General features: G+C 36.0%; 1 protein-coding gene across 1 annotated transcript; it reads left to right on the plus strand.

The window, feature by feature from the left end:
- The first annotated feature begins 431 nt into the window (after positions 1–431).
- LOC126819346 (nucleolar protein 6) lies at positions 432–27,326 on the plus strand. Its single transcript, XM_050547334.2, has 23 exons — positions 432–525; positions 1,696–1,905; positions 2,642–2,758; positions 4,119–4,301; positions 4,782–4,950; positions 5,922–6,056; positions 6,995–7,161; positions 7,690–7,810; positions 8,430–8,593; positions 10,187–10,302; positions 11,223–11,400; positions 12,294–12,416; positions 12,929–13,080; positions 14,506–14,740; positions 16,142–16,250; positions 17,208–17,362; positions 18,242–18,405; positions 19,237–19,389; positions 20,693–20,790; positions 21,696–21,910; positions 24,252–24,440; positions 25,296–25,397; positions 25,819–27,326. Exons 1-23 carry the CDS (start codon positions 499–501, stop codon positions 25,954–25,956), a joined length of 3,420 nt encoding a protein of 1,139 aa, XP_050403291.1. The 5' UTR covers positions 432–498; the 3' UTR covers positions 25,957–27,326.
- Positions 27,327–27,668: the final 342 nt, after the last annotated feature.

The following is a 27,668-nucleotide window of genomic DNA, read 5'->3' on the forward strand; positions in this document are numbered from 1 at the left end:
CACCCCCCCCCCCCCCCGGAACGAAAGGATATAGGCCCTATAGAAGTTTTAAGAATTTAACCATCGGTCATGTAAAATAATGTGCTAGTAGCCTTGTAGGTAGGCTAAGTAATTCGATATAATATAGGCTATTCAAAACAATAAAATTACTAGGTGAGGCACAATATTATATCTGCCTAAGTCGATTTTAGATGTTCAAAAGTAATGAAATGGATGTTTAATTTCTTGCTAAAAGTGGTAATTCTCCTTTAATTTAGTTTTTTATGTCCAAACTATCTGATAAAAATTAATTTTGATTATTTTATTAGTAAATCGTCGACAAACGATGGTGATCATTGACATCATATAGACGTCATGTTTGACAGTCTGGGTAACGGAGTAATATTTCTTTAAAAAGAGTTATCTCCCTTGTTTGGAAGGTGAGGGCCATGTTATGAATTACTACACGTGGTGTTGTTGATACTAATAATTAGAGAAAAATAAAAAGTATTTAGCAAAATGGGTGGAAAACGGGAAAGACATGAGGTAGATTTTTAACTTGAACTATTATTTTGTCTATTACAATTATTTTCGATTATATAGATGTCATTTTTCTTGTGAAATTGTAGACTAGCTAGCTGTAAACAGTCGCAAACATGTTTGAGAAACCATATGGAGTAGTCAGTAGCTAGCAATTCTAGAAAGGATAAACTTAAAATTAAAGACCTTGATAGATTTGTAGTTTCCGAATGCTGGAAGTGCAGGCATCTCGTCTAGTCTTCGCCAATACATGCATGTACGCAACGCACATAATTTCTGAATGTGGAATGGGTGTACAAATTTGTCTTGTATTTTAGGCCTAATTATAAATTGATGTTAATGAGTAGTGAGGGATTTGACTGACAGTGGCACAGTAAATATATCTTAGACTATGTAGAACACAGTTAAATGACTTGACATAATTAATAAACCTGGGTGGCAAACAACCATGCGAAGCCAAAGATAGAGAAGGCACCATGCGCATGGAAGTAGCATACACATGAAAAGTTGTGTTTTCTAGGATTAGGATGAACAAATAACAAAAACAGGTTCAGATTACTCCTTAATAATTTTTCAGTTGCCATCTGTGCTATATCTGTCAGTTGAATACTGTGTATACACCCTTCCCAATGACATGATTTTGGTAAATTTAAGTACATGTAGATGTTGCCTACTCATATGATACCTGTCGCAATAGATGCATTGTTTCCAATTCGTGTTTCCATAGACCAAGACAGAGTTTGTCTGAAAATAGAGGGTGCTCACTGGATGTAGGCCTACATGTACATGTAAAAATCCAGAATAAGTGTTCTGGTATTGAATTTTATAGGATAAGACTATAATCATAGATTATTTTTATAGTACTTAGTCAGTAGTCACCAACATGAGTTATGCCAGAATGTTAGGTACCGTACTTAAGTAGATCCAATGACGTTTGCCTATTTTTGCATGAGTTGAACAATTCTAATGAGAAAGCAATGACTGTTAAACCTTAAACTAACCCTTGAAAAATACAATATTCAGTATTCACATGACCATATCTCTTCTTAGGTATAGAAATGGTTGTGGATGCCTTTTTACTAGATCCTGCTTTTATTTTTCCTACTTAATGAACGAACTAACTTCTGTTTACAGATAAAATCTGTTTTAGTTATCAAAGATTTGCATATTTTTCAGTCAGAGGGGTCTTTACCTGATGATATAGAAGAGGATGATGAAGATGTTCTTCAAACGTTAACAGCACAGCAAAGGGAGGTAACTGGAGAACCTATGAAGAAGATGACTAAGAAAGAAAGAGAAAAGTTGTATAAAGAGCCAACAGTTGAAGAGTTAAATCAGATGAAAGAAACAGAAAATCTATTCCACTCAAATCTTTTTAGACTACAGGTTAAAACATATTAATATTAACATAAATCCATAATGTTTATTGTAACCATGGAACTTATATATTCTGGGAGCCACAGTGGCTTAGTGGGTAAGACGCTGGCTCGCTAGCCTGGAGGTCGCATGTTCGTTCCCTGCATTGGCCGAGAAAGTTCATCTGTGATTTTACGGCGTGGTTTCCTCTTGTCATTGGTGCAGGACAGAGGGCCTGACAATGTCAGCCGTCTAGTCATTCAGATGGGACGAAAAACTGAAGTCCCATGTATACATTGGCGTGCGTGTAAAAGATCCCTTGACATTTGGATTTTGATATAAAGAGTAGGCCATAGTGACGTTGCCTGGGCAAAATTTCCCTCAGAGCACGCTGTATGGAGCATGCACGTCTTTATTTGTCTAATCGGAGCAGAACAATAGGACATTAAACCCCATTTCATTTTATAATACATCCATGTTGCAACTAACAATGTGAATGTATAGATGATTGGGTTGTGACTTGACTTGATTGCACTCAGAGTAACAGCTAGGCAAAAATTATTCAAATATAAATTTGGCATAAAAAATAGGTCTTCAGCTGGTTTAAAAAGCATAGTTCTTGCTTGTAAATATCTTAACACCTCATCAAGATTATTTGGTGGGTTTTTTTTAAATTTTAACGCAATATTTATTTAAAATTTTTTTTAGACTTTTATCTTTTGTTTGATGCAATATTTATTTGAAACTGTTTTAAATTTTCTTGTAGATAACTGAAGTGTTAAAAGAAGTTTCTTTGAAAGAAAAACACAAGAGACAAGCAGAGAAATTGATATCAACATTGAAAGAAACAATTCTAGATATACCAGCTAGTGAACAATATGATGTAGGTTTAAGTTTTTTTAAATCTTTGCATGGAACCTGTTATTTTTATAGCAAGGGCCAATGTTTTGTTGTTCGGATGGGACGAAAAAAACGAGGTCCCATATACACATTGGCGTGCATGTAAAAGATCCCTACATCTGTAGCACTGATGTCTGGACAGAATTTCTCTCATACAACACTGCATGGCCCATCTTCATTCGCCCAGTCGGAGCAGGACGTTATACCCCATATCAATTCATTTTCAATAGGATCAATTCATTTTCATTAGTTGGATGGCTGTATCATAAAGTCTGTCATTGAGTCAACTGGTGTGGTTTTGAATCCCTGGTTTAACGTGACAAGGAGTAGGGTCACCTGTCCAACCTCGTAGGTTTTCTCTGGGCACTCCGGTTTCCTCCCACTGCTAAAGACCCCTACGCGCAAGCGAATTATTGAAATAAAATTAAACCACATGTTAGTCCCGAAATGACCTAGTTTGTGTTGAGTGGAGTTAAACCCCATTTCTCTCTCTCTCATTTTCATTATTTTTATAGCTACATTGAGCAGAAATTTGTAATTTTAGAGGAGATCAGACAAGCTAGTTAATTAAGCAACATGGGGGCCACAGTGACTCTGTTAGTATGCCTCTGGCTCACTAACCAGGAGGGGCTGGGTTTGATCCCTATGTTGGTCGAGAAAGTTCCTCAGATTTTTCTGCCAGGCCTCACCTTGTTAGCGGTGATGGACGTGGACTTTGAAGGAAAGGTGTCTAGTCCGAGTGGACAAAAATCAAAAATTTAGTGTATATCATCTGCCTATGGCAATAATAAAAAAATAAGAGTAGGCCATAACACTGTTGTCAGGGCAGAATTTTGTGTTGATAGCATGTGTCTGTATTCATTAATTAGTCAGGATGGTGCAGTCACGTATTTTAAGTAGTTATCTTTGGCAGTTGTTGTTTAAATGTACATTGCTCATTAAGGATGCATTATGTAAGATTTAAAGAAAGAGCTGCCCGTCCTTGCTATAATAGTTTCAAATAAGATAATGCAAAATGAATATATTGAAAATTTCTTTCAAATTACTTTATTCTGACCGAAGTTATCACTGTTTTAGGTTTTGACAGGATGTGGCATAGATTGTTTATTATCGTAGCAACGGTACTTATTAATCGAGACTCGCCCTCAATTCACCAGTTTTTTATTAAATCATTAAATGGCAATCAAGTTTCAATCACCAATGTTCTAGACAGTTGATTATAGGCTTGTCATGTGAATAAATGTCTAAATAATAAATTTGAAGCCAAAATAAAGACCTGAAATAGACAGATTTGGCTCTTACGTAATGCATCTTTAACAGAAATTTTTCAATTATCTTTTCAGTTGAAAGACACAAAGTGGTTAACAAAACAGAAAGTAAAACTACCTATACATCAGGCATCAAGTTGTATGAAGGGAAAGTTTCAGTTCTTACCTCCCTTGTCTGTTAGAATTATTGGTAGTTATCTACTAGATACAGTTGTTAAACCAGATACAGTCGTTGATCTAATGGTGGAGATGCCAAAGGTACGTGTAGGATTGTTCACACACCCATATTTTAATGTGGTTGAATATTGTCCGTTCGTTGTGGACATTATTTAGAGGCTAAATTTATCATCTGATCGAGTTGTAATTCATGCACAGTGTTCATGAGATGGAGATGCCAAGAATTAATATCCAAGTTTTTGCCCTTAACCACTTTGGACAATATCTTGTGTATGCTATAGCAGCTAAAGTTATCATCCAATATTTTGAAATTTATAAACAATTGTTCATGAAGAAGAAGAAGCATGTTGATTTTCAAGAATTTCTGAGTTGTAGAAATTGATCACTTGTTTCACTGTAACCCAGGTATCATTTAATCTTGTGTATCTAGCACTAATTTCTTTCACTGGACAGAAATTAGTGCTGGATACACAAGATTAAATGATACCTGGAGAATCCTGTTGATCTGCAGTGTGATTATTTATGTGTTCAATTATTAAATGCCATTTGTATTTCTCTTAGGCCTGTGTATCTGAAAATGACAGCCAGAACCACCGTTATCTTAGAAAGAGAGCTTTATATCTGGCTTGCATAGCAACACATCTCAACAAAGATTCACAGTGTGAACATTTACGGTTTACATATCTCCATGGCAACCATCTGAAACCCATTCTGGTCGTCACTCTAAAAGGTAAGATTTAATTTTGTAGATTCTTGGGAAAGGTTAAACCCAGGAAATGTATGAAATGATGTTTAATCAGAAGCGAATTCAAATTCTTCTTTATTTTTACTCCTAAAAAAAATGTTAATTTGTTAGAGGGAAATGGGGTTAAACATCCACTCGACACAAGCTAAGTCATTTCAGGCCCAAAATACGGCATTCATTAAGCAGTTGGGGACCGAAGGTCTTAGTGAAAACACCCGAGTGTTGGCAGGCAACCCTACTCCTTGTCACCTACAAGCATTTGAGTCAAAATCCCACCACTTGACCTTATGTTCTTAACCAGACTCGTTAGACCACCAACCCACCCACCCTCATTTGTTAGATATTCTTTCTACAAGAGATAATACAGTAAACTTCAGATAAGTCTGATCTAAGTGGACTGACCAATTTTATCCGAGTTAAGTGTAGATCCGAGTTACCCGAAGACTGAAATTAATCTTAGCCCGATTAGAAATAAACTGCAAGAGCCGGATAATAATTGATTTAAACCCACATCTCAAGCTTTTGTTCATATGTGCGAGTAGATAACTTCCATGTGGTGCCAGTAGATAACTTCCATGTGGTGCCAGTAGATAACTTCCGTTTTGTTGCCATCTTTGACACCTAGTTTAGAGTTTTCCAGGAAAATTCTATTATTGTGTTGCGTCACGTAGGCTGATTTGAGTCAAAATGGTAGGGGAAAGTATTTTGGGGCTCTGTGCATGGAATAGCTAACCGTGTTTTAGACCATCGAGTCGAAACTGACTTAGTCAAATTCCGACTTAGGCAAAGGAAAAAAGCCGGAATTAGATCAATGGATCAAAGTTTCCAAACAATTTTATCCGAGTTGCGGGAAGATCCCATTTATACCAATCTAACTTATGCAATGTTTACTGTATTCATATACTTTATAAGATTTTAGGATGAAATGTATTGAAATCCTACCATCGTAATTACAGGAGATAGTCGACCAATCACAGTACATATACATGTTGTTATGTCCAGTGATGCCTTTAATCCCGAGTTATTTAACATCAATAAATGTAACGTCAATACAAAATGGTGGAAAGATGTCACTCAACTAGAGGATAAAGGTAATATAAATCCAATTGGACTATTTTTTTTTTTAAGATGCATTATGTAAGATTTAGATAAAGAGCTGACCATTCTTGCTATAATAGTTCAAAAAAAGGTAATGAAAAATTAATATATTTAAAATTTTATACAAATTTCTATATTCTGGGCGAAGTTATGACTGTTTAAAAATGTGGCAGAGATCGTTTCTTATCGTAGAAATGGTACTTGACAACCGAGGCTAAGTCTTGATTATCCATTTTAGCGTTGAATTTTTAAATCTTGCGGGTGTTCAAATCCATTTAAATCTTGGCCATCCAATGATCTAGAGAGTTGAGTATGGCTTGTCATGTGAATAAATGTCTAAATAATAATTTATATAACAATAGTCAGATTTAGCTCTTACATATTCCATCTTTAAAAGGGCACCATAACACTTAAAGTCAAGGAACGTCAATCCCTTGCCAACTGCAATATTGTGAACGTTGAATCTCTAAAAGAAATATCAGTCTAAAAATGGTTCAATATTTACGAAGATATGACAAACTGAAGATTTGTCAACATCTGACATCCACAGAGAACGTATATACATGTATGATGGTGTCAAAACATGCCATCAGTATGGTAGCTTATTTTCGAAACCACTTGATCTCTTCAAATAAATGCATTCATAGGTCTTTTATACAGTAATCCACAGCTATTCACATTACTTGAGTAGTTCAGGATCAGTACTGGGAGTAGAAGCTTCAGGTTGTCAAAGGGTTAACAGGGTATCTAGGAATATGGCTGTATTATTAGGATCAGTAGTGGTAGTAGTAGTTTCAGGTGGTCAAAGGGGTATGGGGGTTTTTATATCCTGGATCAGTAGTGGGAGTAGTAGTTTCAGGTGGTCAAAGGGTTATGAGGACTTTGTAATTCAGAATATATAAAAATAAACTCAGCCTTTTACTGTTTGTAGATGATGTCGTATTAAAACCTACTCCTATAAGTAATATGGCTGTATTAGAAGATTTAACTCTCCAACAAAATACAGATCACCTGGAGAAAACATTGACTGATTTATCAGGTTTTACTGAGGGGATCAAATTACTCAAGATTTGGTTACGACAACGTGAGTTGGATAAGGTATGTTTAATGTTTATTATCCCACCCCTAACAAAAGTTAAAGGACAATATTGGTGTCAGTCATTATCACATATGTGATAGAACTTGTTAAACACGTTTCAAATATAATTTTAACACAGAGATCATTGCTACGATAGATGCGTTATGAAGATTTCAAGAAAGGGAACAGATGAATGCAAAAGGAAAATATGAGTTATCCTACTATATAACTGACTGAAGTAACAAGTGATAACAGATACATGGGCAAATTTCTGCTCACTAATAATTCCTTCGAAGGAAGACCAAAAGTTGTTATATGAGACTGGGAGGATATCTGACAAAAAAATAATTGACTGCCACTAGATAACAGAAAACTAAAAAAAAAAGTCTGTACATTCCCTTGTTTTTATTCATTCTATACTTAATAAAAACATTCTAGTGATATCATTTTTAAGTTGTCTCATATTTATAAGTATTTTATTGTATTATGACTATGTTATATTTTACAGGGTTATTTTAGTTATGTTATGAATCTGTTATATATTACAGGGTTATGGTTATTTCAACAGTTATATTATGACTATGTATGTGGTATATTTATTGTCTCAACGTCTACTCAATAAAATGATGAGTAGTTATCAAGTATTTAGAAGTACTCTGATACAGTTAGGTAAGAATTTACATACTTTTATAACTAATTGATCCTGAAAAATGAATATATTGAAAATTCCATTCAAATTACTTCATTCTGAGCTAAGTTATCACTCACTGTTTGGAGTTTTTGAAAAGATATGGCATAGATTGTTTATTAATATTATCGTAACAAAAATTTGTTTTTAAAGCATCGCCATCCGGTGTCTAGAGAGTTTATTATAGGCTTGTCATGTGAATAAATATCTAAATAATAATGTATCCTTAAAACATAGAAATTTAGGTTTTAGCTCCCTTTTGAGATCCGACATATTTAATTATTGTTTAGGAATAATTTATTTTTCACATGTCCAGCTAAAACTATTGTATAAAAATGATGTATATTTTTGATTAATTTGGTAAATGTTGTATAACGATAAAGTATATTTGATTGATGGGGTAAATATTGTATAAAGATAATGTATATTTGATTGATATTGTAAGATGATGTATATTTGATTGATTGGGTAAATGTTGTATTGATAATGTATATTTGATTGATTTGGTAAATATTGTATAAAGATGATGTATATTTGATTGATGTTGTTTAAAGATGATGTATAGTTGATTAGCTGATCAGTACTGTTTATATATTTCAGCTCGTAGTGATTGGTTGAGTAAACCACCATCATTGTATCGTAATAAGAAATCTGGTACTGATACAAGGGAGAAAGATATGATGTCAGTATTTGATGTGGTCTTTCTAGATACTACTGGTCTCGTTAATATTTGTTCAACTCTAAATAAATCTCTCTTTCAAAGGGTAAGGTGTTCTACTCTTAATAAATCTCTTTTTCAAAGGGTAAGGAATTAAATAAAATAGGGATTAACCTCCTTTTCTGCACCAACAGTGTGCATTAGGGACATTTTGCCAGGACAGCGGCACTACAGCCTCAAATTCTGTCAAGGGTTCTTTTACGTGCACATCTGTACTATCCGTATGACTAGACACTGTTCCGTGTCAGACCCTCCGTCCTGTACTAATGACAAGGGGGAAGCCCCGGCAGAAAATCCTGATGAATTATCTTGGTGACCTGGTTAGCAAGCCATTGTCTTACTCACTGAGACATTGCGACTCCCTGTATATATTATTACTTCATATAGGTGTGGTTTAATGGTCGAGAACGAAACATTGAGTAATATATTGAAACAACACAAGGGACATCAGTCCCGAGTTATTGTTTCAATATATAACGCAATGTCTTAAGCTCAAGACCATTAAACAACTTAAAATACAGACACTAGTACATGTTTTGCAATTAAATACGTCACACGTGTCCAAAATTTTTAGTATAAATAATGTACACGTGGCACATTACCCCTCCAAATAATGATAACCAACATCAAAAGAATGACATCACATCTGTATTTTAATTGTAATTATTTCCCCCCACCCCCCCCTAACAGAAGAGCCCTTAGTATTTCTGTTCTAAACTGTAAAGTTTCAATTTTTAAATAAAACAGTTCTACTTAAAAGTTATGATCAATTGAAATTTCATCTATTCATATTACTCAAATATTTAGCTGTGAGAAATTTGATATTTTAGCTAAAATGCAAATGATGCATCAAATTTTTTAACTTATTATTAGACAGACAGTTTAGATTCACATACGTGTTGCAATAATATTTGAACCAATATGTATTTCTAAGAGTACTTTCGATGTGCGTCCTCGCTAGAGATAAAGGGACATAATTTATAGGCGAGGGGGTCCCACGTGACCTCATTGTTTACCGTAAAGCACAGTTTTCCTGTACATTCATTACGAACTTGTGTGTTGACAAACGTTGTTTTTGTCGTTAATATGGAATTTAATACCGATACGATTCTCTTACCATTGAAAAGGTCACGTGGAACCAAGTTTTTACTAGCGACACCTGGTGGGAATTCCTTCAGCGAGGACGCCCATTGCATACAATATACATGGTTGACTTTTATTCTGTCTTTATGTCCCTTCAATTGTTTCTTGTGCCTCGCCTATGCCCGTCTGTCTGTCCGTCACACTTTTTGTGGCAATAATTCTGCTTCTTATTGACCTGAACAGTGCAATCTTGATATTGATGTGTATTAGATGAATGCTGTGACTGAGTATGATGATGAGCATTTTCTGCATAGGTTAAGCAGAGACACACAATTTTATTGGTCTAGACTTAGTCGCTGTTTTTATTGTATGTGCTTCCGCGACTTTCCACTCCCCTCTTCATTAGCTACATGGAAACGATCCCATTACATTTGCATTATACTGACTTTTTGCCGGGTAAATGCGTAAATGGAAAACAGGCCTAACTGTTGATACATTTTTAAATGTGTTTAGTTGTTGTTTTTATATGTGTTTAGTTGTTGTTTCGTTTATTTAGGTTATTCATGAAGCCAAGTTATCGGCTGATTATTTAACTGGTAAAACAAGTGAAGCTTTTGATCTTCTCCTGATGACTCCAGTTACCTTTGATAGAAAGTTTGATTATTGTTTCCAGTAAGTGTACTTTAATTTTAAACATACAGTACACAAGAGCTAAATCTACCTATTGCAGGTCTTTCTTTAGTTCTTTAGGCCTGAAATGTTATCTAAATTATTAATTAGACATTGATTAACTTATCCAGACCATAATCAACTCTCGATGGCATTGCTAGCCATCAATGTTTTTTGGATTAGGTTCCGATTTGCTGTTCGCTTTCCATTCATAATTAAATCATGAAATGGATAATCAAGACTATGTTTTTTATCCTACCGACTTTAGTAATGATGATTGAGGCTAGGCCGAAAATTTAATCGCTAAAATCTTGGTTCACAGTGGATCAATTTGCCATAAATTTTCAGCAAATTCCCTTTACAGTATCTAGTTTTTAACTATTATAGTGAGAACTACCAGCTCTTTATCTAATCTCCCGTAATGTATCTTTAAATCTTATACAAACTGTTAATTAGACATTTATAAACATGACATGATCATAATCAACTCTTGATGCTATTGGATGGCTCCGATTTTAAGTAGATTAGAACAGTTTAATGATTTAATTTAAAAATGAAGAAATGAGGCTAAGACTCGAATGACCAGTGCGGTGGCTACGATCAATGCACAACACATCTTGTCAAAACTACAACTACAATTTTTAATATATTCATTTTGCAATAACTATTTTTGCAATATTATAGCGAGAACGGCAAGCTCTTTATCTAAATCTTACATAATGTGCTTTTAAATATGTCACCAAATGGGGAATCCAATTTCTCTGTTGGCTTGCTTAATCCTTTAACTTGTTCTGAATTAAGAAATGTGATGCCAATAAAGATGACCAAAATACAGATAAATCCCAAGATCAGTATGGAAACAGACAATAAATATTTAACTCAAGTATACTAAATTTTTATTAAATACCATACAATTTTTACAGTATAGAGAATATCCGACCTATGGTAGAGAAGGGTGAAGAATTGGGTGGTATACACAAGATGGTAGATAATGGTGGACACTATTTACATGCTTATCTACCAGCTGTATTAAATATCTTACAGAAAGCTCTAGATAAACGAATATATTTAATACAATCTAGAGCTTGTCCTACTCCACAGGTATATATAATATTACTTTTATATATAAAATTAGAGGGGGGGGAGGAGCAAGGTCAAGCTCGCCTATCCAACCTAGTGGGTTTTCTTTGGGTCCTCCGGTTTACCCACACTGCTGAAGACCCCTACACGAAAGCGAATATGGAAATAACATTGAACCATGTGCTAGTCCCGAAATGACCTTGTTTGTGTTGTGTGGACGTTAAACCCCATTCCTCTCTCTCTCTTTGTATATAAAATTAAACAAGATCTACATCAGCTGGGTTTTAAAATAATCTGGTGGAGGAAAGAGAAAGCAAGGGACTATTAAAATGGGTACATCCATCTGTCTGTGTCACTTTTATAGAAAACAGTAACTCTGCCTCTAATTGGTGTTGATGTTTATTGGGTGAATGCATTTTCTGCTCAGACCAGAGTTATGTCGTATATTCAATTCGATCTGTCATATCATGATAACTTTGATTCGAATTAAGTGAGAGTAATGAAACTTGGTGTATAGTTTCACTGCATCAATACCTTGAGTAAGTGGAATGGTGAGCATTTTCTGCTTAGGCTAATATTTAAACTTGATGGTTGTTAGGTAAATGTCTTGACGGAGTTCAACAGTATCATTTTCTGCTTAGGCTAAGATAAACAATTTGATTGGTTGGATTCTAACTTGACCAATTTCAATCAAAAAGATAAATTAATTTTGTCTCTTTAATTTGGGATTAAGGCGGGGAACATCAGCCTGGCTATTGGCTTGTTAATTTGGGGTAATATAAATATATTATTAAGGTGTTATTGTATATATTTTAGTATGATATAAATGTATTGTTGATAAATGTATTGTTAAAGTGGGATATAAATGTATTGTTGATTAATGTATTGTTGAGGTGTAATTGTATATATTTTAGTGGGATATAAATGAAGAAGTAAGAACATGTGATGGTATAGAGAGAGTAACTATAGGTATATTAGTTGATACACTTGTATCTGTTAGAGCTGTTGAAAAGGGTCCAGCTGCCGATTCTCCGCAGGTAAGTTCCTAAAACTAGTTTCTCACAAAAAGATACCATAATACAAGTTTATGTCTCTAAAACAAGTTTTTCACAAAAAGATACCATAATTCAATACAAGTTTATATCTCTTTGTGGTAAATATTAAGCCTTAACAATATTAATAACTAGCGAATTACCTGACGCCGTATGGATTGAAAGTAGTTTAACTCTGAACCGGAAAGAGGTAGGCCAATGCCACCTAGCCCATGTTACAACAAATATCAGCCTCGGGACAGCCCTGGTGTAGCCGCCAACCCTGAGCAGAGAGAGAGATATCATTATCGCACATAAATCAGAAAGAATGCAACAGGACAGAAATGCATTTCCAAATTACTTTATTTCTAGTTTTCCTAATTTCGGCTTTCACATTGTCTTTTCCAACATCACTCTTATGTCTTTACCTTCTGAAAGCGTTTCTGTTGTATCTTTAACATCACTGTACAACTGATCATCTCTTCTCGCTGTTTTAATTGTTTTATAAATCTTCTAAGGCACGAGGATTCAGAGAATTTTGGGGTGAGGTGTCTGAATTACGAAGATTTCAAGATGGCAGTATTTGTGAAGCTATTGTCTGGTCAAAAGGTTCAAGCTACAGAAAGAAAAGACTGGTTTCTTCTAAGATAGTTCCTTATATTTTAAAGAAGTGAGTTGTGAATAAATTTCAGTTAATAAATGTGTGTTATAGTGTCTTTGAAAGGCATTTAGTGAAAGCGATATATAATAAACAGACAGCTTTATGGATAACATCATTCACTAGGTTTATTAACTGCAACGTTCCAGTGACGATACTCTCACTTGATAACTGTGAGAGTTTCATCATTGAAACGTTGCAGTTAATAAACCTAGTGAATGTTATCCATAAAGCTGTCTGTTTATTAATAATTGTGTGAATTTAGAAAATATATAAAAACTAATAAGCTTTTTTTTTTTTTGCCAATGTCATGGATTTTAGCCTTTAAAATTCATCATAATTTTGTCTGTTTATTTTTGTGTGTTAAGAAATTCACAATTTTGCAATTTATTTAAAATTGAGATTTGCAACTGATATAAAAAAAGTATTTGCTTATTGACTTGTAGATTTTAGTCGTTTCAATCATCAACAACTTTTCTCAACCTTTTTTAAATCTGGGAGCCCCGATGGCTCAGTAAGTAAGATGCTGGTTCACTAACCAGGGGGGATCGCGTGGCTAAGTGGGTAAGACGCTGGCTCGCTAGCCTGGAGGTTGGGTGTTCGATCCCTGCATTGGCCAAGATAGTTCATCCAGATTTTCCGGTGTGGTTTCCTCTTGTCAGTGATGCAGGACGGAGGGCCTGACAAGGACAGTTGTCTAGTCGTTCGGATGGGACGAAAAACCGCGGTCCTGTGTACATATTGGCAAGCACGTAAAAGATCCCATGGCAGTTGGAATTCGATATGGCGTATGCCCGTCTTCATTAGCCCAGTTTGGAGCAGAACAGATTTCATTTCATTTATTTCTTTAAAAGAGCTGGGGTGGATCCAGAGGGGGGTTTGGGGAGGTCCCGCGTACATATTGGCAAGCACGTAAAAGATCCCTTGGCAGTTGGTCTTCGATATAAGAGTAGGCCGCAGCGCTGCTGCCTGGGCAAAATTTCCCTCATACCACACTGTATGGCGTATACCCGCCTTCATTAGCCCAGTTTAGGAGCAGAACAGTGGGACTTTAAACCCCATTTCATTTCAATTCACTAACCTGGAGATCGCGGATTCGCTCCTGGTGTTGACCGAGAAAGTTCCTCACGATTTTCGAGCGTGGTTTTCCCTTGTCAGTGGTGCAGGACAGAGGGCCTTACAAGGAGCAGTACTGGTATCCAGTTATTCGGATGGGACAAAAAATAAACAATGTCCTGAATACACATTGTCGTGAACGTAAAAAAAAATCCTTGACTGTTCGAACTCGATATATGAGTAGGCCATAGTGCCACTGTCCATCTACATTAGCGTTGCAGAAAAGTAGGACGTTAAAATTCCATTTCCTTTGATATATTATGAAAATATTTGACATGTAAATTTTAAAGATGTCTGTACATTAGTATTTCTGTTTTCCAGATACGCTGGTATAGATATTGATGATATCAGATTTATTGGTGAAGAATTTGACATACCGTTACATCTACCGTTTCCCAAACAGCCTGATTTACCAGTTTATGGTACAGGGGAGGAACAACATGCAGTACTGTTACAGACGTACGACTCGTTACGTAAATCTTTACGTGCCCTACCTGATTTACCGTTACGTATAAATACTATACAAGGTATCCATCCTGTCTTCAGATTTACTGATGTAAGTTAATATAATCTACTTATAAACCATATTTCAATGTGGGTGAATTATGTCATCACCCATGTCCGTCCATCCAATAGAGGCTACAGATTTAACATATTTTAAAGATACATTATGGGAGATTAGATAAACAGCTGGCAGTTCTCACTATAATAGTTAAAAAAGGTAATGTAAAGGGAATTTGCTGAAAATTTCAGTCAAATTGATACAGTCTTAACCGAGAATTTAGCAATTGACTTTTAGACCTAGTCTGGATCATCATTACTAAAGTCGGTACAATAAAAACATAGTCTTGATTATCCATTTTTTTATTTAATAAGCGTTGAGCAGCAGATCGGATTGTAATCCAGTAAATATTGTAGGCTAGCGATGACATCGACAGTTGATTATGGTCTGGATAAGTAAATTAATGTCTAATTAATAATTTAGATAACATTTTAGGCTTAAAGAAAGACCTGCAATAGGCAGATTTAGCTCTTGCATGATTTATGGTTAAGTTCTGCATGAAAGGATTGTGTTTTTTATAAATGCAAATAAACCAAACAATCTGTCAGTTAGGAACAAGCCCACATTTATCTTGACAGAGAGAGAGAGAAATGGGGTTTAACGTCCACTCGACACAAGCTAGGTCATTTTGGGACTAACATATGGTTTTTAAATTTATTTTCATAATTCGCTTGCGCGTAAGAGTCTTTAGCAGTGGGAGGAAACCGGAAGACCCGGAGAAAACCCACGAGGTTGGACAGCCGACCCTACTCCTTGTCACGTACAACCGGGGAATCGAAACCCTGCCAGTTGACTCAATGTCAGACCTTATCATACAGTGCACAATTTTATGCCATATTTATCTTGACACACGGTCGTTCAGAACAGTTAATGCCACATTTATCTAAACATAAGGTCGATCAGAAACAATTTATATCACATTTATTTTGACACAAGATTTCATGCCATATTTATCCTGACACAAGGCCTCTTGGAACAATTTTATGTCACATTTAGGTCAGCTTAATTATTTCATGCCACATTTTATGTTTGTATATCTCCTATTATATAGGAATTAGTAAAGTTTGCCTGAAGACGCTTATAAGGGGAAAGTACAAGCAAAAACCTAGTTTTCTTTCCTAAAACAACTTTATTTCTAATATATATATATATATATATATATATATATATATATATATATATATTATATATATATATATATATATACACACACACAAAAATATAAAAGTTTTTGAAAAAAGAACTACATTATTTGTCGATAAAGTACAAGTACTTCTTTGTTTACGGTAGTTAAATACATAAATAAATAAAAAATATGTTCAGGTAAAAAATTCTCCACTTTACTTCATTCTGACAATGACATATATATATGTATTTATTGTTGTTATTGTACAGGTATTTCCAGTGATGGCATTAAATCAGTTTAAAGAAACAAAGAAGATTGGTGATAAATATTTCCCTACTAGATCTCAATCTGCTCCACCGTTTCACCCTGTTTTACCAGGTAAAATTTCTCATACACCATATTTCAGTATGATTATATATTGTCATCATGTTCATTGGGCTGTCTTGACAATTTAATGGAAAAATGGAAAAATAGCAGCACACCTAGCTAAATATTAATGAAAAATATTTGAATTTTGCAAAATAAAAACATGGCATGTCATAGACGGCATACAGCTGTAGACACAGACTGTCATAGACACATAGAATGACAAACTAAATAAAGAAAAACACAGCTATGAACTTACTTTATTGCAGTGTTTCGAATTTCATCAGTCAAATAGCTGGCTGAATGATTAGCGTGCGCGCGCTGTATGATAAAGTCTGTCATTGAGTCGACTGGCATGGTTTCGAATCCCCGGTTGTACGTGACAAGGAGTAGGGTCGCCTGTCCAACCTCGTGGGTTTTCTCCGGGTCCTCCGGTTTCCTCCCACTGCTAAAGACCCCTACGCGCAATCGAATTATTGAAATAAAATTAAACCATATGTTAGTCCCGAAATGACCTAGTTTGTGTCGAGTGGACATTAAACCCCATTTTTCTCTCTCTCTCTCTCTCTCTCTCTCTCTCTCTCTCTCTCTCTCTCTCTCTCTCTCTATTTTTGGGCCATGTAAACATAATGTACTTTATATAAGGTCCATGTAAAAACCATATACTTTATATAGGGTCCACGTAAAAATGATGTCTTTTAGATACCGTCATATATATGGTCTATATAAACAGTGTACTTTATATATGGTCCATGTAAAACAATGTACTTTATAATATGGTCCATGTAAAAACAATGTACTGTATATATATTTTATTTAATATGCAGTGTGTTTAAGTTATGTGTGTATTGGAAGGAAGTGTACTGTATATATGTTTTATTTGATGTATTATCGTGTTTAAGTTATGTGTGTATTGGAAGGAAGTGTACTGTATATATGTTTTATTTAATATGTATTGTTGTGTTTAAGTTATGTGTGTATTGGAAGGAAGTGGTAAATGGCCTGATAATATAGATGCTATAAAGAGATTGAAGGCAGCTATTTATATTCAAATATCCAAAGGTTTAAGCACTGACAAGAATTTAAAAGTTTATCTTCATGCCACCTATATAGACATCATGAAGGTAATTATAAGATTCTGTATATTTTTTCAAGTTTTGGTGGTTTCGATTCCCCGGTTGTACGTGACAAGGAGTAGGGTCGCCTGTCCAACCTCGTGGGTTTTCTCCAGGTCCTCCAGTTTCCTCCCATTGCTGAAGACCCCTACGCGCAAATGAATTATTGAAATAAAATTGAACCATTTGTTGGTTCCCAAATGACCTAGTTTGTGTCGAGTAAACCCCATCAATCTCTCTCTCTCTCTCTCTCTCTCTCTCTCTCTTTAAATGACATCTAGAAGCAGGGTTAACTATTCATAACAAAGCACAACACATGGTATAAACAACGTTTAATGGTTCTAACAGTTCAACGGTTCGTGTCATGTTTTTTTCAAGTTAATGATAAATATCTGTTTGTTCGTTCCTGGAGTTTTACGTCCCCTTCCACCAAGGGTGATATTGTAGACAAGATAAATATCCATCTAGTCGGCTGATTTATACATATTTTGGCTTACAGCAAATTAATTATTAACAAGAGGATACCATTATAATAATTAAAAAAGCAACCATAATGACAATAATAAGACAAATAATAATAGATAATTAGCCCTTTAGAAGCTAGTGAAAAGATAATCAGTACCTGAGATGTTGGCAGTAACAGTGATAATACTAAAGATCGAAGACCGACGTTAATAGGGTTTCACAATATTATGTTCAATCGCTAAATGCCATTCAAAGACTGATATTTTTGATGGTGTTTTTTTTGTTGTTTTTTTAAATATTTTCTGTGTGTTGATATTTGATATTATTTGTTATATTTTCTTTGTATTGATATTTAATATTATTTGTTATATTTTCTTTGTATTGATATTTGATATTATTTGTTTATATTTTTCTATGTATTAGGATGGTTATGTGTTCCGTATAACTATATCAGCTTTAAGAGAATTAAGTATATTGAAATCTACAACTAGTAAATCTGGTATGTTACGTGTACAGACTACAGATCAATCAATGGAGTTTGAAAAAACAGTGATAGCTTTACCTAAACTTACCAGTACTATACATGGGTATGTTTCACTATTATTCTCCATCGGGATATAACAATTAGAGGGAGGGAAATGGAACAGCAGTTAGGGAACTAGATCTGAACCACACTGTTCCATAGTTTATACCTAAACTTACCAATTATATGTTTCACTATTATTCTCTATTGTGATATAACAATTAGAGGGAGGGAAATGGAACTAGATCTGAACCACACTGTTCTATATAACTTTACCTAAACTTACCGGTACTATAAATATACGGGTATGTGTCACTAAAATTAGAGGGAGGGAAATAGAAAAGCTGTTCTTCTCTGTCGTGATATACAAATTAAAGGGAGGGAAATGGAACAGGGGTTAGTGAAAAAGATCTGAACCGCACTGTTCCATAGCTTTACCGGTACTATGTTCCATGATTATTCTCTATTGGGATATAAAAATTAGAGGGAGGGAAATGGAACAGCGGTTAGGGAACTAGATCTGAACTAGACTGTATAGCTTTACCTAAACTTACCAGTAGCGTAGCCTACTATAGATTTATTGGGTGTATATACAGTTGACACTATGATTATATCTCAGTGTATTTAGATAGAAGTTTTGTGTCTACCCCTGTACATTATATTTATATCAGGGAGTTGGATAGCCAAATGTTTAGCGTGTGCGCATTGTATCATAAGGTCTGTCAAGAAAGCAAATTACTGAAATAAAATTGAACCATATGTTAGTCCCAAAATGACCTAGTTTGTGTTGAGTGGATGTTAAACCCCATTTCTCTCTCTGTCTTGTATTTATATCAGGTTTTTTTCCAGTTGTAATATTTTTTATGGCCTGTCTTCGTATTTTCATTTGTTTCAGTATTTATCAACAACATAATACAGTGAGTTGTGCTGTAAGATTAGCTAAACGATGGGTTTCAGCCCAGTTATTATCAGATCATATACCTGAGTTAGCTATAGAATTAATAGTATGTCATATTTATCTTACACCAGCACCTTATACTAAACCAGGGTAAGTAAATATATACTTTACTAATCTCAGTCTGATTAAAACACAGATCCTATTTCGTTTTGTTTTATAGTTCAAAATTTTGTTTTACTTGTCTTTATTACACTAGGATCTGGAAGAGATGTTATATAACAGGCGTTCTACTTGATGTGAGGAATTAGCCAATGAAATGATCTGTTACGGCAAGTTCTTGGCCTTTTTTATGCACGGAACTGTGGGTAAACCGCTAGAAACGACAACGCTGATTGATTAATCAATGTCTGATGTCATAGGGTCAAAAGCCACTCGTTTGACCCCTGACATGAACTCCCACTATAACTTGTCAGATCTTCATATAGTGCAGGCCATTGAAAGTATAAAAAACGAAACAAAATATAGATCTGTATTTGAATCAGATTGTTAATAAACTCTAGTACTTGCAGTGTTTCGTTTGACTATACTCTCAAACACTGCTGGACTGTCTGATGATTCCAGTCCAAAATTATGACTGGTTAGAGAGAGAGAGAGAGAGAAATTGGGTTTAACGTCCACTCGACTCAAACTAGGTCATTTCGGGACTAACATATGGTTTCATTTTATTTCAATAATTCGCTTGCGCGTAGGGGTCTTTAGCAGTGGGAGGAAACCGGAGGACCCGGAGAAAACCCACGAGATTGGACAGGCACCCCTACTCCTTGTCACGTACAACCGGGGATTCGAAACCACGCCAGTTGACTCAATGACAGGCCGTATGATACAGCACGCACGTGCTAACCATTCAGCCATTCAACCCCCCATGACTGGTTAACAATCAGGTTAACAACCAATCAATTACAGTGTAACAAAGCAATCACATTTAACCAGTGCTCAAAATATGTTGACGTAAAATTGTATAATGGCGATCATGTCTAAATTACGCCACAATGCACGAAATTCAGTATAACTGATTTACCAGAGATTGCAGTGTGATAAACAAGGCTATCCAAAAAGTTGCAAGCAGGGGCAGGCAAAGTTTCCTTCATAGCACACTGCATAGCATATATATATCATATGTTGTTGATGTTGTTTAGAAACACTAAAAAATAAAAAGTTTTTGTTTATATAAAAGTCACTTTAAAGCACAGTTTTAAAATCGCTGAGAGGGCAGGTCATCTTCTCACTTTGATATAATGAAACTAAGTTAACACAGAAGGTCCAGGATGCCGTCGTAGCGGATTGATAAAACCCTGTGGGAAAAGGAATCCACTGTTTAATGTGGAAAAGCTTAGTTCTCACAGTAAAAACCACATATTAAATGCCATATTACAATTAATTTCTTTTATTATAGATCTCCAGGGGCTGGTTTCCTACGATTTTTACAATTATTATCTACCTTTGATTGGAAGAATACGCCATTACTGATAAATCTGAATACAGAATTTACAGGTAAAAATAATCTGTGGAACTTCAAAGCAGAATGATACAGACATCCTATATTAGTACAGGGGGTTGGGTGGCTGAATGGATTAACCCGTGGACAGTAGATCATAAGGTCTGTCATTGAAAATCAGGAGGTTTGGTTATGATTCCCTGCTTGTACATGATAAGGAGTAGTGTCTCCTGTCCAACCTCTTGGGTATTCTCTGAGTCCTCTTTTTCCTCCCATGGCCAAAGACCCCAACACACAAGCGAATTATTGAAATAAATTGAATCTTATGTTAGTCCCAAAATGACCTTGTATGTGTCAAGTTGTTCTCTCTGTCTCTCTCCCCCCCCCCCCCTCCCCCCAACATTTACGGGAATCAACTTCTAGGGTTCGTTTGCTTATTTGAATTTTCTATGCTTATCCCCATTGAAAAGTTTTATTTACTAAAATGGGTTCATTTGTCTGTCTGTGTCTGTCTGTCCGTCCGTCCGTCACACTTTTTGGGACAGAATAACTCTCCTTCTAATTGAGCTAGAATGTACAAACTTGGTGTAGGTGTTTATTAGGTCGATACTTTGATGGAGTTCGAAGATGAGCATTTTCTGCCTAGGGTAAGCAGAGATAAACAGTTTGATTGTTTGATGCTTTGGGACACAATAACTTTAGTTCTAATTAAGTGAGAGTGATGAAACTTGGTGTATACTTGATAGACAGTATTTAAGGCGAGTGCTAAATAAGTTTCATTACTTATTTGAATTTTATAGGAATTGAGAGATGAGGGTTAAAAATAGCAGAGACTGGACAAGCCAATAGATCTGTGTAACTGCTGATAAACGTTTTTTTAACCCGAAACATTCTGTTTTTGTACTGCTGTTGTGCAGGGATTTTTAAATATCTATTATTTGTATTTTTTATTTTTATACAGCTGAAGATTTTATTGATATACCAGCTCGATTCCAGAAAGAAAGAGAAAAATTTCCTCTCATGTTTCTGTCTACACCATACGATAGATGGAGTAGTTACTGGACGACGGAGAAACCAACAGCTATGATCCTCAGTCGTCTGGCTGTTCTAGCCAAAGAATCTTTAACTTTACTACAAGATCAAGTTCTGAATCCTTCGGCTGAAGATGATATTAAGGTATAGCTTAGTTCAAAAATCTTTCAAATCTTGGAAATATTTCAATGTTTGTACCTTTTCATCGGAAGATCCAGGAATATTCGCAGGAGAGGGTTTGCCCAGTACCTGAGACAATGAAAATTTGAAATTTTTAAGAAGTACATGGTCTCTATTATCATTTTGTCGTATATACATACACATTGAGTTTTTTTAAACAGAGAAATCCAACACTCCGTTCTCAGATTTTTGTAACAACCAAACAACTAGGTATACTATTCAAAAAAAGTAGGGGATATTTGATTTTGGGGGCATAATACTAAAATATGCAAATGACTACGAAAAAGTCACTATAGAACCTAACAGAAGAAACATTTCCAGTTACATGTGACGCCCAAACGCACCAATAGCTACCGCATGGAATGCAGGTGATGCTTGGGATCATCATGGGGGTCCAACCCAAGATTTGCACGACTCTGACTTTGAATGTTACAGTCATTGTGGCATTGAATTCCAGGGTGGAAACATCAGTTTAATTGTTTTAGTGACCAGAAAACAAATTTTGATATGCGTCGGCTTACCCAAAATGAAAATGAAAGGTTACGTGCCCTTGGCATGCTACAGATCGGCACAACACAGGCGGTTGTGGCGCGGACGATGAATGTTTCTCAGTCTGTCATAAGCAGGCTATGGTCCAGATACCGTGATACACAATCTGTACAGGACAGACCACGCTCAGGTCGACCAAGGGCGACAACTCAAGCCAGGATCGATTTATCCGTACCTTGGCCTTGAGAAATCGTGTCATCACAGCAAATCAGATCAGCGCTCGTCTTCAAACAGACACTGGTGTGAGAGTGAGTGGCCAGACGATTCGGAATCGACTGCATAGGGGTCACCTTCGCGCCCGACGTCCTCGCTTGATCCCTTGTTTGAGAGATCATCACATTCAGGCAAGACGTCGTTGGTGTAGGGATCGTCAACACTGGGATAATCGACGCTGGAGCAATGTGATGTTTTCAGATGAGTCAAGGTTCACTGTTGATTTTTTGGACAGACGTAGGAGGGTGTGGCGTCGTCGAAACGAGCGCTTCCAAGACGTTAACGTCATCAGACATGATCGATTTGGGGGTGGTTCTGTTATGACGTCAACAACGTCCTGCCAATGTCCAAGAACTTACTGCTGCGTTGCAACAGGAATGGGACAATCTGGACCAAAATGACCTTAGACGTCTCATTAGGAGTATGCCACGTCGGATCAATGCTTGGTTGTGATGCTGTGGTAACTTTGCTGTTTGACCCCGGGTATCATTTTACCCTTATAATGGTCAGTCTGTGCCTTACTTAGTCTAACGATCATTTGGAATAAATCGATGAATGTGAACTTCATTTCATTTTGTCATTTGTTTCTTCGTCAGTTTCATTAGGTGACTTTAATAACACTTAAAAATCAAATATCCCCTACTTTTTTTGAATAGTATATATAATATCAAGCCTCCATAGCTCCATTTACAAAGCACTTGATACAATTATTCACAGGCCTGGAAATAACACTTTTAGATGTACCTGACAAAATGTCAGGCAGTAATGAAATAGTACCTGACATTTTCAACTTAATGCCGGACGTGTATTATTAATATCAGCAAAAAAGACATATCAGTGCCCAAAATGACAGGCACCAGAGGTTTTGTGCCTGACAAAGCCTGAATCTGTGCCTGACATTGTCAGTGGCAGGTGCCTTATTTCCAGGCTTGCTTATTCATTTGAGTAATTCACATAGCTGAAATATTTTGTTCTCCTTCTATATCTACCTATGGGGAACCATGTAAGTGAGTAAGATGCTGACTCGCTAACCAGAGCCCTGGACTGTTGTATTTCGAAATAAGAGTAGGCAATGTCTCTCATAGCACAATGTCCCTCCCTCATAGTACAATGTACATGTGTGGTGTATACTATCATCAATCATAGGAGCCACAGTGGCTGAGTGAGTAAGACGCTGGTTTGCCAGTCTGAAGGTTGCGGATTCGCTCCCGGTGTTGGCCGAGAAAGTTCATCAGGATTTTCGGGTATGGTTTCCCCCCTTGTTAGTAGTGAAGGACAAAAGGGTCTGAGCTGGCTAGTCGTTTTGATGATACGGAAACCGAGGACTCATGTATGTAAAAGATCCCTTGGCAGTTGGAATTCGATATAAGAGCAGGTCATAGTGCCGCTGTCCGGGCAAAACTTCCCTCATAGCACACTGTATGGCACACCGTTCAAAGCGGAACAGTAGGACGTTAAACCCCATTTCATTTCTTCTTCATAACCCCAGATAGTGCAGAAAAGTAGAATGTTAAACCCCATTTCATTTGTCTATTTATTTCAGCAAGTATTTCGACCACCATTAGAATCGTATGATGCTTTGATTCATCTTAATACATCTCTCTTACCACGATCCTACCAAGCTATAGATAATCCTCGAGATAAACTTGTACCAGATGTAAAAGATGCTGACGATAAAACATTTCCTCTCATAGATTACGATACTTGTCAGTTATACCTACACGAATTAAGGGTATGTTTTATTTTTATTCCATTATTATGATTATTAGGCTTCCGCATTATTGTTATTAAAGGCCCTATATTCCACATTATTGTTGTTAAAGGCCCTATATTCCACATTCAAATACAGATATGACATCATGTGGTGTTGGAGTATCATTATTTCAAATCATGTACAGGCAACGTGTCAATCATACACAGGGATCTCACAAGCCTTTATGGCACACCTGGGCAAAAGTTTCAGTGGCAAGTTTCCCCCCACCCCTTTGCATACTGTAACTGCTTTGTTAAGTGCCTGCGCTCAGTTGACTTTTTGTGATTAAAGAAATTTTAAAATTCAATTTTTTATATTTTATTAAGAATATCCTTACGAAATGAATATTTCTGGTATGCACTTAGATAATTTGCCACCCCCCAAGAAGTGTCGCCCCCGGGCATAATGGATATCATGGGCATAGCGTACCGTTTGGAAACTGTACTCAGTAGTACTAGTAGAAATTCCCCGATGGATAGACTGTAATTCATCTTATTCAAATTTGAGATACATAAACGCACGTCTTGCGTACATTTTGGAAAGTTCTGCATTATAATTGTGCTCAAATTTGGGGTTTGGGGAAAAGTGTATTTACATGAATATGCTGCGCTACGCCCATGGCAATTCGCTTTTGTTCATTGTGGTTTCATTGTTTACTATATGGTCGTTGACATTTTTGGTTTTTATAGCCTTGTATTTGTGAGGTGCATGATGATCTGGGCACCTCTAGGCCTAGCTGGGGCTCGGTCACCAGGTCCCAAAATCTCCATGTAACGAAAGGGTTAAATATGTATGATTAATATTCTTCTCATTGTGATATTGTTTTATTTTCAGGAGATTTATGATGACGTAGCTTTATTCTTTTATGATCAGTTCGGTGGATCGTGTATTGGGGTTTTATGGAGACCTAATGTTTTTCATAAAAAAGATGTCAAGGTAAGTTGAACTCCTTCAAAAATTTCATCAGCCTAAAAATATTTTAGCATCTGTGTCATCAACAACATCATCATCATCAATACCAGTAGTCATTATTTTTAAAGTTTATTTCTTGGAATTACGGTTGGGGGAGGGGGGGGGGGCGGATGGCCGAATGGTGAGCTTGTGCCCGTTGTATCATAAGGTCTGTCATTGAGTCAACTGGCGTGGTTTCGATTCCCTGGTTGTATGTGATAAAAAGAGGGGCGCCTGTCCAACCTCTTGGGTTTTCTCTGGGTCCTCTGGTTTCCTCCCACTACTAAAGACCTCTACACACAAGCGAATTATTGAAATAAAATTGAAACATATGTTAGTCTCAAAATCAACTAGTTTGTGTCGAATGGATGTTAAACCCCACTTCTCACTCTCTTTTTATTTCTAGGTACCGAATCTATGTAAAAGTAAGCCATCTACCAGAGGAGATGATGTTGTGCTTGAGTGTAATATAGACGCTATAATTGAAGACTTTAAAATTCTAGGAGAACAATTAGTTAAGAGTATAGATGTAAGGAGACGTTGATATATCGTCGACAAGTCATTGACGAGGATGGTGAACTTTTATTTACTTGATGTTGAACAGCAAAGTTTGGAAGAAAACTTGTAGACACGAAATGAAATAAAATCTGGTTTAACGTTCTACTGTTCTACTCCGACTAGGCCATACAGTGTGCTATGAGGGAAATATTGCCTGCAACATGTAGACACATGTACATTTTACAAAATATAAACATTGTACCTGTTGATGTTTATAGATACTTTTGCAATATTACATATATATGTATTTTTTATTAAGAAAAATATTCTTACAAAATGAATATTTCTGGTATGCACTTAGATAATTTGCCAGCCCCCAAGAAAGTCACCCCCGATGTACAATTTGATTGTGTTTGAAGATTGAGAATAAATCTATTCAAGTTGGATCTAGTATAATTGCTGATGGGGACAACTGCTGACGGAAGAGACAATTGTTCTGCTTCCATACATAGCTATATGAATTACAGGCCAGTATATTGTAGGTATATATAAGAATATGTTAAAACTATATATATATATATATATATTTCATTACATTAAAATGAACTGGTAAATAACTACAGTATATTTTCAATATGATGTTGGTTGAAACATAAGAATGCTTTCCAGCAGGATTTTTAATAAAGCCTTGATGTGAAGTATTTAGTAGTGTTGTTAAACCGTAGATATAAGCAGCCAAATTTAAAAGTGTTATTTTGAATGGGTATTATAGAAATGTGTTTAATAGTGCTAATAATTAAATACTGCTGTATATAAATATAATGTATGTTAAGACTTTAGCACTCAATCGCCCAAATCACCCAGTGACCCCAACTAGGGCTTCTTAGACCAAACCACCCAGCGGCCTCAACTAGGGCTCCTTAGACCAAACCACCCAGTGACCTCAACTAGGGCTCCTTAGACCAAACCACCCAGTGACCTCAACTGGGGCTCCTTAGACCACCCCTAACCACCCTTGTGACATGCAGCCAGTGCATGCTCAAAGATCCTGGAATTTCCCTGTGGGGGGGAGGGGGGCATAAATATCTTCAAAAATTTGTTACATCAGCATTGATATCTATTTAATTTTATTTTACCTCAGCATGGCCAGCATTCTTGCATCGGAGCCCCTGATCCGATACATGAAACCCTGCTCAGGCACATATGAATTCTCTTGGTTCGGTAAGGTCATGATTCTACTTGTACTTCTGATATCGTGTCTGGCAGAACTGTCTTTGGAATTAATTCCATTTCACTTGACTGCAAGTTTATCAATTTGGAATCACCCCCCAATACCTCCCATCTACACATCAATAATCTATTATGTAATATTGTTAATGAATTAAATGTTCACATAATAAAATGAAATGACAATCTGTTATCGTTTTTATAATGGGTTCGGCTATTGGTCTCCTATTTCCTCCCAGTACAAAGATGCCCAATTTGATTAAAACACGGATCCTATTTCGTTTCGTTTTTTATAGTTCAAAATTTTGATTTTCTTGTTTTTACTACATTAGGATCTGGAAGAATTGTCATATTACCAGCGAGGGAGGGATAAGCCAGTGAAACAGTCTGTTACAGGGTAAAGCATTAGAAACGCTGATTGATTACTCAATGTCTGATGTCATAGGGTCAAAAGTCGCTCGTACGACCCCTGACACGAACCTACCAACCTTGAGTACAACTTGTAAGATCTCCATGTAGTGTAGGCTTTTG

Source organism: Patella vulgata, chromosome 4, assembly GCF_932274485.2.
Source record: "Patella vulgata chromosome 4, xgPatVulg1.2, whole genome shotgun sequence".
NCBI lineage: Eukaryota > Metazoa > Mollusca > Gastropoda > Patellidae > Patella > Patella vulgata.